This window comes from Dichotomopilus funicola (genome assembly GCF_033296635.1).
Source record: "Dichotomopilus funicola strain CBS 141.50 unplaced genomic scaffold C8A04scaffold_8, whole genome shotgun sequence".
NCBI classification, from domain to species: domain Eukaryota; kingdom Fungi; phylum Ascomycota; class Sordariomycetes; order Sordariales; family Chaetomiaceae; genus Dichotomopilus; species Dichotomopilus funicola.
The window spans coordinates 168,182-181,243 of NW_026944029.1; the positions used below are offsets into that span (position 1 = coordinate 168,182).

Below are 13,062 nucleotides of genomic sequence, written 5' to 3' on the forward strand. Positions count from 1 at the left end.
CCCCAGAAAAGGGTATCGCCTCAGGGTGTCCTCGCCTCCTTTTATCCATCGACAGGTTGATCCATCCAACCATCCACCCACCCACCCGTTAGTCTATCCTTCGGCCTAACCAGCCATGCAAATGTCCGTAGATCCAGCAAACCGAACCCATCCAAGCGCCTGATGCGCAGCAACCAAAAAGGATTAGGTATTACCCGTGTGCACACGCGTATGTATCCCTTTTTCTCTCTTCCCAATGCTGTTGTTGTTTTCCAACTCTCCACTTCAGACCTCCTCCGGCTCCTCACAAACCGTCCCATCGCTGATACAACTCTCCCCGTCTCCATCTTCGAATCCCGACTCGGCACACGAGTCTTGTCCCGCCGTGGTTGGTCGATCTGGATCTCGGTAGCGGTCTCGCTCTCGATCTCGATCTCGATCCCGTTCCTCATCCCTCAGCCTCATCCTCAGCTTTTCGTCTAGCATGCTGACCAGCCGCTCGCTGTACTGATCTAACAGCCCGCTGAGGAGCGTTTCGCTGACCTCGGGCCCGACTCCATTGCTGTTGTTGCTGGCATTGGTACCGCCATTGGCACCACTTGCCCCGCTATTACTTCCATGCCTTGACCTATTATCCCTGTCCCTGTCTCTTTCTCTCCTCCCACTCCCATTCCCACCCCCCAAACCAGCCCCATGCCCACTAGCCATTCGGCTGCGAATCGCCCTTTCACCCAGTGCGGCCGCCGTCAATCTTAACTCCGCATCCAGTTGCGCCAGCACATCCGCATGAATCGTGTCTGCCGAAGCTAGTTTCTTGCGGTACGCCCTCAGCTGCCGGCACGTCTGCTCCGTCGCCATGCTCAATGTCCCAAAGCCATATCCACCACTTCCCCCATTACTGCCGTTATTGCTTCCGCTGCCATTCGTAGTCCCGTTCGTACTGCTGCGGTGGTTGCTGGAGTTCTTTCGGGACTTGACTAGTGACGACGGGGTAGCACCTAGCGCGGGAAGCGATGGGCGGCGGGACATTTTGTTGCGTGTCTTGGGGCTAGCCGGTGGTGGGCTGTCGTCGGAACATCGAGAGCCGCCTCCGGACGACGGACGGCGGGATGGTGTTTGGGCATGCGTGTCGTCGATAACGATGGTGCTGGTGGCGCTAATCGGAGAGGTGGAGGGTTTTTCGGGGGTGTTGATGATCTTGTTGTTATTATCACTGTTATTGGTCACGCCATTGCTGCTGTTCGGCGTGCGAAGTGAGGAGAAAGGAAGTTGAAATTTCGATGGGCGGCGATTGACGTGACGGCCGCTTGAGCCGTTAGGAGTCAGCCCAGCCGAGGACGACGGGCGTTGAAACTCGGCGAGCTCTGCTTTCGACAGGACCCGACGTAGTGGTGGCCGAGCAGACGTCGGCTGTGGCAGTTTCTCTGGAGACGGATCCCGGGACCGCGAATCGTTGGCCGGTTCTTGGACCTCGAGGGTCCAGATCATGATGGTGCCGTCCTCTCCCACGCTCACAATCCTGCGACCTGTCTCCTCGTTATCGACGAGGACCACGCCGTTGATGGCCTCGGTATGGCCCCATTCGCGGTCCACAAAGCAGCCCGCCTGCGCGTCGTAGACCCGAACCGACTTGTCCGTGTTGGAGATACCCAGCAAAAACGGCAAATCAGGCCCGACCTGGCCATGCGTGAGAGACTCGAGTACGACGGCATCCTGCCCAGCCTCGTCATTGCATTTGAACGAGCTAAGCATACGCCCGCTGGGGAAGTCAAACTGGCAGACGGAGCGGTCTAGAAGCGACACAAAAATCGCCTTCTCCTCTGCCGTGACCACCATCGACGACGGGGACGCCTTCAAGGAGATGACTTTGAATGGAATCGCCGCCATCACGTCGGGGTCCCCTTCTCGGCTCACCAGCTCATGGACCTGCAGCGTCCGGTCCAGTGAACAGGTCAAGAGCTTGTCCTCGGTCGGGATGAGTACCTGCACCACCTTGGCACTGAACTCAAGCGTTTGGAAATGCTCAAACGCGCCCGCGGAGGAACGGTGGAAGAGCTGCACCGTACGATCCCGGCCGCACGAGGCCACGAGAAACCGGGTCTTGCCCTCGTACACACTGATATCCTGGCAGTTGGAGGAGTGGGCCTTGGTCTCTAGCAGACACTCCCCCGAGGAAGCCTCGACAACCCGGAGCACGCCCAGCTTGTCGCCGGCCACAAAGAGGCTCCCGTCGTCGGTAGCTTTCGCCACAACGACTTGATTGGTCGGGTTGGACTCGGTACCCGCGTCTGGGGGCTGTTCCAGGGGTATGTCAATGACCGACTGGACCATGCCGTCCAAGTTCCAGGTCGTCACCCGCCCGGCTCCAGACCATGTGAAGAATCCGGTGCCCATCCCGTTGGGCGCGCAAAGGCGTTGAATTCCCACGATTGGGTCACCGAGTCCGGGAAGGGCGATGTGCGATTGGTCTTCGACATCGCCCAGTTTGTTAGACACGTTGTCAGCGCTCCATATGTCGATGGAACGCCGGCTGTCAATGGTCACAAAATTCTCAGCGAGGAACCCCATGGCGATTAGACCCGAAGTCCTGGTCGAACCATGCACGGTCGGGTCGGGGTTGCTGTTCAAGATATCGTTCAGGCCGATGGTAGCAAACTGCCCTTCCTTGCCTCCAACATACACAGCCTCGCCACGGCGGGACACGCAGGTAATGCTGAAGTCAACCTCAAGCACCTTGGTCAATTTTATCTGCTTGTTGGTGTCATCCACCAAGCAGACGCATCCCGTCTCAGAGCAGATCACTGCCTTCTCGTCCGATAACGGAAGCGTACAGGAGAACGTAGCATCCAACATGGACCCCAGCAGGATGTTTCTCCCGGGTAGCGGCTTTTGCGTCTGAATAGTAGGGGCAGGTGCTGTGGCATCGGTAGTTTTCGATTTCGCTGCAGTGCCACCAGCAGCAGTCCCCGGCGAAGGTTCCGGCTCGTCATCAAACACCCTCCACACCTTCGCATGGCGCACACCAAATGTGATGACGCTCGTCCCCATCCATACCATCCCCCGGACTGACGAGGTGCACTTGTTCTGCTGGAACAACTTCACGGCGCCCGTGCGAGGGTCAACCTTCCACAGATACAAGAACCCGTCGTTGGCCGCACCGAGCGAGGCCAGGTACCGGGTATCGGGCGACCACGCGACGGCCCTAACGCCAAAAGTATGCTCACTTATGGATACTAGAGGCACGTCGGAGGAAGCGTCCTGGAGGTTGAAAAGCAATACGCGCGGGGCGTACCCAGTTTCGCCGACGGCAAGATATCGGCCATCCCGACTCAGGGCCAGACAGGTGGCGGCCTTGATGCGCTCACGGCTAGTCCATGTCTTGGAGGAGGGCGACTCGGCCGGCCACTCGGACGAGGGGGCGTACAGCGACTCTCGCGGGGAAGCAGCCGTTCGGTTCCGGCTGTCGTTGGCCTTGGGAGTGGCGATGGGCGTCGATGACGAGGCATTGGTAGCGGGGCTGACGGCGAGTAGGGGCACGGCACTCGGACGGGCGCGGTAGAAACGTTGGGCATAGTGCTCTCCAGAGACATCGACAACCACGACGGCACCGCCAGCAATGTAGGCAAAGGACGACTGGACGGTGTCGAATCCGGTGGGCGAGGCGCAGGTGGTCCCTACCACACGCTGAAGGGAGAGGCTCGAGTCGTAGAGGGCTCGAGGCCGGATCGGAGAGCGGGAGGGGCGGGTGAGAAACGGGGAGGCGGACGGTGTAAGCTTAATCCGGTTTGAGGGAGTGGATGCCATCGCTCTTCGCCATGAACTGGTTCGGACGGGGCGAGCACGGAAGCTGGAGCGAGAACGAAGGGGGGGCTAAGCGGTGGTGTATGAACATATGGTGGGGGACGGACGACTTCGGAAGAAAATTGTCGGTGTAGAGGTGTGCCAAGTAGGGAAGTTACTTGTCTGCACCCAACCTCCAAGGTAGGTGTCCTGGGACGTTGGTTGGCTGATAAAGATGGCTGGCCTGTTCGAGCGCAGCAGAAGGAGCGCGGTGAAGAAGAAGTCGCCAGCAGCGAAGTCGACGAAGGGCGGAGAATGTACGGAATGCGTCTGTCTAACCCGAGGCTGCCCAAAGGAGTGATGGGTCAGAACGGCTCGGGGATGTGCGTGAGGTGGTAAAAGCTAAAAAGCCAAAGCAGGCGCGCAGAAGCGAGTAAACAAGTCAGAAGGCACGAATGCGAGAGAGGAGACATGGAAATGGAAGGTCAAGCAACAGGGCCGCATGCAGAAACAGAAGACGGCTTTGTTCTTGACGAACATAGTAGGACAAACATCCCATAGCTAAGGTAGGTACGGAGGTAGGTCGGAATCCGGAGGGTAGCTTACAATGACATGAAATCGTGCTGCGAGACAAACCCAATTGTCCCGAAGCCGACGTCGAATTAGGGCTGGGGCGCGATGGTCGACATTTGCGGGGGGGAGAAACGGCGTCGGGGGGGAAAACCGCCAGTCTGCGATTGATGATCGAAGGAGACTGGGTGAGCCACCCTAGCACAGACTTTCCGTGAAAAACACACCAGCCACCGTCCGCAATGTCCCCAGTCAAATCTCCAGCGGACGCAAGCCTCATGGAAACCTTCAGCTTGTTGGCGCACAGCTCCCCAGTGGGTTGGTTTTTGGTGGCTGGCGCTCGGCTTGCAGGGGGGTAAGCTTGGGAAAAGGTGCAAAAAAGAAAAATATGGCCCGTGCTCCACGCCTATCTGGGTTTGGCGCCAGCTTCTTTCCCGTTTAGGGAGACTATCAGCGGGGCCAGCCGCTCGGAGCTGGGCGTTGAGTGGTCACGGACAGTGAACCCAGTGCCCAAAGTCAACATGGACCTGGCACTGTCGGCTGCGGTTGCCCTTGGCATGCTTGTGTGAGTTGTCGTCCAGCTGGCAGTTCTGATAGAGAACTTGTCTTTTTAACTTTCGTTCCGTTATACCCTCCCTCGGGTAAGAATTTCAAGCCGGCTTGAGATCGGGCCCCGGCATTGCTTCAAGGTGTGATGGGGCGTTCTGACGTTGCATTAGTACGGCCCGGACTTGCATGCTGCAAGATTGACACCCAAGTACCACCCTAAATTGAGGCACCATTGGCTGGGGGTGGGATCCATCTTGAGGCCGAAGCTGGCACAACCCTGGGAGCCAGCTGGCACATTCTCGGGTAGCACCGCTGGGTGTGAATGTCGTCGAGAAAAGGTTTTCTCGAATATCATGAAAGGAGAAAGGGGTATCGTGGTATTTTGTCGATAATCGGGCCGACGAGTCGAAGAGTGCGTAAGGTATGTAAGTAAGGTGGCTGATGCTCGCCCATGCAGAAAAGCACTACATACGACTTCGGCTACTATGAACATGAGCTCACTCCTGTTTCCTTGCCTTTTCCATGGAACCTGGATTCAAGCTGGTGGGCTATCGGGCGATATAAGTGGAGGGTGGTCATTTCCGCCATCTACACAGTAGGGGGTAGTAACCCAAGTGCAGCGCTCATCCAAATATTCGTACATCGTACATCATCTGGCCCCTTTATGATTCCTGATTCTATCTGTTCATTCATTCGTCTCCTTTCAGCACATCAGCGCACAAGCATACTTCGACAGCTGCCCCAGCATTTCCGCCGTCGACGCAATGCCCCGCCCTCGAACGAATATCCAGCATTATCATCACCCACTCAGTACGGCCTCATTGCCCTCGCCAACCGCCTCTGCATGTCCGCCCGTACATGCTTATTCTTATGCGTCGGCCCGCGCGGCTCATTCCAGACAGGATCACGCACAATCCCTTCCTCGCGCCACTTGCGCGGCGGTTTCTTGCCCAGTGCCGCCCACTTCGACCACACCTGCTTGCCACGCTCGTGCCAACGTGTCTCCCTCCTCTCCTCCGCCTCCGCGTCGGGCGTCCATTTGGACTTGAGGATACGCCGGATCGCCTCGGGCGAAACTTCGAATTTCTGTGCCAGTGCCGCGGTGGTATAGGTTTCCGGGAACTGCTTGTTGAGCATGCGGATGCCGGCGAGGGCGTCGGGGGAAATCTTCTTGCGCGGGTTCCAGCCGTCGGGGAATTTTTCCTTTAGGGCTTCTTTCTGTATTTTCCATGATTCTTTGGGGGTGAATTTTTTGGCATTCGGTTTAGCCCAGTCGCTGCTCGCTCCGCTGCTTTTCGACTGGGTTCTGCTAGACCTCGATCCTTCTGACTTGGGTTTGTAGGCACCGTCTCCCTTTCCTCCTCCCCCCGCGTCTCGGCCCCGGTCTCGGTATCGGGCTTTCTTGCCAGTCCTTATCTTGACCGGTCTGGGGCTGGGCTCCGCCGCAACCCGGGGGCCGGGAGCGGGGGTCTCGATGTGATAGTCGGCGGCATCGGCAGCCGTGAACTCGGGTGTGTCTTCGTCGTCGTAATAGTTGTTGTTGTTGTTCGTATAACCCCCATCGTCAACCACCAAGGCGGCTCCCACCGCGCTGCTCTTCCGAGCACATGATGTGTGTAGGGCCCGTGATGTGGCCGTGGCCAGGGGACTTGGTTTTTGAGTTCCCAAACAGTACTGCTGGGTCGAGAGGGCTCGGTATTGTCCTCCACGTCCGTGTGGTATGGTTCGCAAGGGGAGCGAGACTTGAACTCGTGTGATGTTTCTAACAAAAATTCGGAGGGCTGCTGTGCGGCAGGAACAGTCCATTGTTAGAAAAAATGATCGGAAAAGGAAAATGGCGAGGGTATGGTGGGGGAAAGCAATCGGAGGAAATGCAAAAATCGACCCAAGACTGACGACGGTTTTCCTCTTTGGAAAATTTCCATGAACCCTGGCGGCGAAGACGCCCCACCGCGGCGAAATGTGGGGTGTTTAAGTGGGGCTTCAATTCGCCGTCCCCATCGGAACTCCTACGTCTACGGCTATCAACTCCATAGCCTGCGTCAAGATAGGGGTGAAGAATAACCAGCAAAGACATAAAATCACATTCTTCCTGGATACCTGCATCTTCCCTTCTTAGACCATCCCGACGTGGCACAGGCCTCGTTGGCCGCTGTGGAAGTGAGATGGAGAGCGGCTTGTTACAGTTTCTGAGACGATCGACCGGGTAGTGTGATTCAGGAACAATTAGGCCTGATCCTGCCCGGCGTTTGGGGGCCATGTGTTGCGGGATCGCAAATCCGGCGAGATATTACTAACCAGTTAACTGGTTAATGTCGCCGGGCTCTTGGGACGGCCGATCCTTCGGCCGCTTGGCCGGCTCGCCTTTTTATCCAAGGTGGGAGGTGGCTTGGTTTGTAACAGCTTATGACCGAAGAAATGCGTCCGACATTGCTGGAAAGCACATCAGATTATAGCTGGGACTTGAGAGTGTATGTGTTTTGCTGACAGTGCTCTGAATGAGCTCTATTACGGAAGCATAGGGGGTGGGCCTACCTGCCCAACCCCCGCTTAGTATGTACAATGTAATGACAATGCCTTTTCAAGACACGACGCCAAAGCTATCCTAATGAAGACAGGTATGCTTTATCCGCCGCCGCGACTCTCGCGCGCGCTCCCTTTCAGGTGTCCATGTCCATGCTCCTAAACGCCGACCGTCCCAGTTCTCCTAGAATTTGAGGTCCCAACCCAGAATGCAACAATGTAAAAGGAAGAAAGGTGTTAAAAGGGCCGAAATCTAAGCATCAAGCATCAGCTCGACTGGCGGCCGCGCAGTATGCGTCACGAGCATCTTAGGCGCCGCATCTGCAATCGGGCTCATCTCGTCAGGCTCGTCCGTCATGTCGTGGATAATGACACACGGCAGATCCGGGCTGGCGCCAAGCTCCGGGTTCGGCTGGAATACTAGCGTCGAGCTGCGACTCCGCCCCTTCCCACGACTGCTTTCCACCGGCGATACAGGCGAAGCCCCCGTGCCCGCCATCGTCACGTCGACACCGCCATTCGGGTTGTCGTGGTGGCGCAGCTTAGCCAAAGCATCGGCCAAGTCCTCCGCATGCACCATCGTGTTGGGGGCGTCCTCCATCTTTTGTTCCCAGCCGTGCGGCGGGCTGGGAGGCGGGGAAATGAAGAAGAGCTTGCCGGCGTCTGGGAGCGCGAGCGTGTGGGGGCGGGTCGTGAGCGGGGTGGGCTGGCCAAAGTAGACACGGCACCGGTCGCCCATGATGGCTTCGCCGTCCCAGATTTGGCGCACGGCGATAGCGTCGGCGTCGCTGTAGAAGGACACGATGATCCGGCTGAGCGACTTGAGCGGCGAGAAGGCGTGGATACGGGCTTTTTGCTCAATTAGGTCGCGGATCTGCTGAAGGTTGTCGGGAGCGAAGACGTCGCGCGATTGAAGGTTGGTGAAGATCAGCGTGTTGCAGGGGGGCGTTGGCTTGATCAATGGAGGGAGGTTGGTGAGGTCGAGGGTGAGTGTCGACTTGCGCGAGCGGGTGCTGCTGCCAGTAGAGGAGCGCGACGGTAACGGCCGGAGCTCAGGGGAGAGCTGGCTCTGGTCCTGTTCCTGAGTCTGTTCGCCGGCACGGAAAGGCAGGTCGCCTTGGTATGTTTGTTGGTCCATTTTGACTGGAATGTGTGTATAACAACAGGGGTGTTCAGATAGGTTGTTAGGGGTGCGTGGAGATCGATGGCCCCTCAATCGGTGGTCAAGTCCCTGTTGTCGGTAAATGCAATTGCAACGGCGTCGGCAGCTGTCGAGCGGTCTTCTTAGGCGCTGAGGGTTATCGAAGATTTTTCGTGGAGTTTTGTAGGATTTGAGCAGCGGTTGGGAGATGTCGATGGTAAAATGCAGGAGGAAGTGGTGGCGGGTTGGGGTTTATAAGGATGGTTGGAGGTGCATTGCCCGGCGCAGGAGTGTGGCACTGGTTGGTCCGGTGGGTTCGGGTCCATCTGCCTCAGAGCCCTGGCTCTGCTGCGACCCCGGGGCGATCACGGGCCGCTTGACAAGCCGCAATGCCGCCGTTGCGAGCTGATGACGGAGGCTGAGTTTGTCGGCAAGACCACCTCTCGGTTTATCTGCTCGAATCTGGAAGTGAGCGAACAAGCAACTCACTTTTCCATTACTGGCCTGGCTCCCTGCCGGCCGAGGCGAAGTTTGTCGCGAGGGCAGATTTTGCGACTCCTAAGCCCACGACACCTCAGTCACTGTCTCTCATTTGCAAACCTAGAACCTAGCCCCTCCATCTAGTCGCCTCTTTGCTTCTAGGTTTTCACGCCTTTTCCACCTTCCCAACCTGGGGCAGTGAATGGTTGGTTGGGCGGTTCTGGATTGTCAAATCGGGCGTACCATCCAGCGCCTGTTGCCACAAGAAAATGAACAACGACAGCCAAGAACAACACGCAACCTCTAAGGTTAGGTAGCGCCCCACGACAAGTCATGGGCGGGGCGCTGCGCCAATGCGGAGACGCCCACTCAGTGAAAGGGCCGCTGAAAAGCGACAGAGGGACCTGAATTACGGGGGACGACCCGAGGTACGGGTGACGGGCGCCCTCCCAGCCCCACGATTGGTCGCCCAGTCCCGCCTTCTTGGGCTGTCTTGGCCTTGAACTTTTTGCGACTTGCACAGCCTCTCTCTACCGAGCCCCGATCGTTGGGATGGAAAGCGGTCGCAACGAGGATCAGGGCCGGCTCAACACATCGTCGCATTGCCGAAACTGCCAGAGGGCCTCCTGAACGTGGCTGGGCCCGAAGAAAGCTCATACGGATCACGGTCACTGCCCTGCCGGATACGCCCCGTGGTTTCTCAACAAAAAGACAAGTAGGTCGTTGCTGAGATGGGCAAGGCAGCGCACGCTTTCGTACGCTTTCGTGTCTTGTCTTGTGTCTAGTGTTTTGTCTCAGAACCCACTTGTCATCAGCACGACGGTTGCTCAGCCTTCCAAAGCCGCCACCTGGTCCATGGGTCATACGCGGCCGGACTAGGTCGAAAGAAAACGGAAGAAAGAGGCAAAACAAATTTCAATTATCATGCATACCAGCCAAGAAACAACAAACCAAAGACCTGCCACATCGGGTGTTGGAACAACAGAGATGCAGAGCGGGTAAAAGTGGGATAACCAGCCAAAAGAAGACCTGCCTCTTTATCCCCCTAACTCCCTATGCGCGCATGTCAAGCGAGATCAGCTCCGGAACAACACCACGCAGGACTATGTAATCGGAACCCGGACTAAACCTATTATCACCTCCGAGTATCGACTACTGCCTGCCGTCTAGCAGAGTGAGGAAGACAGCAACCGGCGGATGGACTAACCCAAAGGACCACTGACGACAAAACGGAATAAGCCCCGGTCTCTCTGACAGTTAGCCGCGCAGGCGGGCAAAGAAAACGTGGCAACGAGGCACAGCAGACGATACGTTCCACCAACATGTGGCAAGTGTGGATAAAATCTTCTCAATGCACATACACTCGTTGAGCCTTATGTCCGGTCGACAAACATTTAACAAAAAGCCCGTTCCATGTGTTGCATTGCCCCTCATCTCCTCACCTCACTCAGCCTCCCAGTTTGCCTTTATCTGTCAAGTCGGCCCCTAAGGGACAACCCTCTAAAAGCCTAGACAACAAAACTCCGCCTGCGCCGCATTTTCTTCTTCGAGTAACCCTATCGGTGGATAAAAAAGCCCTCAGAAGCCCCAAAGGAGTATGCCGAGACGGAAAGCCCAAGGTCCCAAGATCATGAAATGGTAGCCCACGAGAGGCTCACATGTCACGAGTGGATCACGAACGGCCCGTTGTCTAATCACACAGTACTCTCTTGCACAGCACCGCGTTCTTACACAGCCCACATGATTACAACCGGATGGGAATGGGATGAGTTTAACGAAAACGTCAGCCGTTGCTCAGTAAGGGATAAGGAGATCTCATCATACACAGCCATCAGGTCATCTATCTAACACCGTTATATCTATCTGTGGACGTACAGTATAATACAGTTTTCCCACCCAGAGATTTGGAAAACGAAACAGCCGGTGATTTCCCCGCCTCATCGACGTCTCGTTAGTGTGGCTGAGTAGAGACGAGTCAATCGTTGGGACGTTTCTTGGCCCCCGCCGGTCGTCCGTATACTCGTGTAATAGTAGACGGCCGACCGGCCGGCCGGCCACGTGCGTATCATCTGATTTGGCCGTGTAACAACAATGCCACCCCCTGTTGGCGGCCGTGACGTTGACTATCACGACGCCTCAAAGCTCACGGGAAGAGAAGAACATCACCAGACAAGACAAGCAAGTCTGACGCCCGCTTGGCAACCAACCCCTTTCCCCCAACCAGCATCCGGCGGTTTGACCTGCCTGCCTGCCTGCCTTACAACCTAGGTTCTATCCCTAACCGTTTAACCAACTCCCTTATGACGCTCTGATGTAACCGATTCGTCTCGGCATTCGTTAATGTCCTCTCCAAACTCCGATAATTGATCCGGTAGCACATACTCCGCCTCCCTGTTTTCGGGTGCGTAAAATCATCCACAAGTGTAACATCCTCTACGGAGTCCTTTGCAACATCCCGCACCGCCGCCATCAAATCATTCGGATGCCAGTCCACTTTCCCCTTATTAGCAACCCTACCATCCCCATCCGCCGCACTCTCCTCCTTCTTCACCCAAAACGATACGTCCTTGGAGCACCCCGGGTGTTTGCTGAACGGGACAAACAACCGTAACTTCTTATCCATCGCAGCCTCCACACCACGGAACTGTGACAGGAACCGCTCGTCCTGCGACCAAAACAGCCGGATATCCGGAATCTGGAAGAGCAGCATGGCGATGCGCTCCAAACCGATACCAAACGCCCAGCCAATCTGATGGGGCCGGTCTGCATTGATATGAAGTGACTGCTTGATCACCCCGCACCCCAGTACCTCGAGCCATTTGCCCTGGTAGAACACCTCGAGCTCCCACGAGGGCGATGTGAACGGGAAGTAGGCCTCGACCCAGCGCACGCGGAGGGGTTCTGCTTGCGGTTGGTTCTTTGTGGAGGTCTTGGTCGCTGCTGCTGCTGCGGCGGCGGCTTTTACCTTGGAGAAAATCTCATTCACCATCAGTTCCAGCGAGCGCTTCAGGTGTGCCGCGACTACTTCCACCTCGTTCTCTGTGTGGTACTTCGACTGCCGGGGGTTGCCGGCGTGGAAGGGAGGGTTGGGATCTTCCACCTGCATGTTGTGTACCGGTAGCTTCTCGAGATCCTCCCGGACAACATCTTCTAGGCTTTTCCCGGGAGGTAGCTTGGTGCGGTCCCACACACGGGCGCCCTCCGTCTGGTGGAAAACGGGGTAGTGACTGCGGTCGATCTCGTCTCGGCGATAGACGTCGGCGCTGATTAGATAGCCGCTGACGCCGGCGCGGAAGAGATCGGCCTGGTGCGCGCTGGTGTGGGTGCGCAGGAGGGTGTATTTGTTGAGGTAATAGGTGTCGGAGGGGCCACGGCTCGGGTGGTTGGGTCGGATGTTGAGGGAGTCGAAGTTTTGGTAGGTGGACACAACGGGGTCGAAGTTATTGTGGTATTGGAAGGTAGGTTCCGGGAAAACGGACTCGATGATTTTGCGGGTTATGGCCACTGGGTGGTCGGGCTGAAGGTGCAGCTTGCGGGAGACTAGGGACTGGATGGTCTTCGAGATATTGAACCAGTGATCGACTTGGTGGATCTTGTCATTGATCTGTACCGCCTTGAGTGCCTGGGGTCGGAGTACGGAGGGGTGTTGGACTCTCAAGCTGGACCGTGGCTTCGCAAGGCGCAGGACGCTCAAGGCCTTCGCGGATCCCCGGGTGCGGACCATGCTAACTTGAGAAATCCGGGGTTGCGGCTCCGGGAGGCCTGAGGGTGGGGATTGGAGACCTCTCTCTCAACAAACAAAGATGCATTGAAGTTGTGATCGTGAATGCTGCGGCAGTGCGGCGGGACGTAACTCAAAAAGTAGGGGTCCGGAGTCTCGTGGGGCAGGGGTACGGCGGAGCTCAATCATTGGCTGTGCTTTGGGGAAAGATGATTGGTCAATTTACCCCGGCCCGAGAGGTTCATTTCCGAACATAGCATTGTGAGGGAGCCAAATAGCTGAGCCACCAAGGTGAAATCAACCTCGGAGCCCGATGAGT

General features: G+C 56.8%; 4 protein-coding genes across 4 annotated transcripts; all 4 read right to left on the bottom strand.

The window, feature by feature from the left end:
• Positions 1–264: 264 nt before the first annotated feature.
• Positions 265–3,783, bottom strand: C8A04DRAFT_34916 (quinon protein alcohol dehydrogenase-like superfamily; the record flags this gene model as incomplete). The annotated part of the gene is made up of 2 exons (XM_062782984.1): positions 265–1,176; positions 1,207–3,783. 2 exons carry the CDS (start codon positions 3,781–3,783, stop codon positions 265–267), a joined length of 3,489 nt encoding a protein of 1,162 aa, XP_062639818.1.
• Positions 3,784–5,685: 1,902 nt separating this feature from the next.
• Positions 5,686–6,684, bottom strand: C8A04DRAFT_9721 (uncharacterized protein; the record flags this gene model as incomplete). The annotated part of the gene is made up of 2 exons (XM_062785597.1): positions 5,686–6,207; positions 6,301–6,684. 2 exons carry the CDS (start codon positions 6,682–6,684, stop codon positions 5,686–5,688), a joined length of 906 nt encoding a protein of 301 aa, XP_062639819.1.
• A 970-nt stretch (positions 6,685–7,654) lies between these two features.
• On the bottom strand, positions 7,655–8,539 carry C8A04DRAFT_9742 (Calcipressin-domain-containing protein; the record flags this gene model as incomplete). Its single annotated transcript, XM_062785609.1, has 1 exon — positions 7,655–8,539. One exon carries the CDS (start codon positions 8,537–8,539, stop codon positions 7,655–7,657), a length of 885 nt encoding a protein of 294 aa, XP_062639820.1.
• Positions 8,540–11,279: 2,740 nt separating this feature from the next.
• On the bottom strand, positions 11,280–12,746 carry C8A04DRAFT_25673 (uncharacterized protein; the record flags this gene model as incomplete). The annotated part of the gene is made up of 1 exon (XM_062779647.1): positions 11,280–12,746. The coding sequence occupies one exon, from the start codon at positions 12,744–12,746 to the stop codon at positions 11,280–11,282; it is 1,467 nt and encodes a 488-aa protein (XP_062639821.1).
• Between the last annotated feature and the right edge of the window lie 316 nt (positions 12,747–13,062).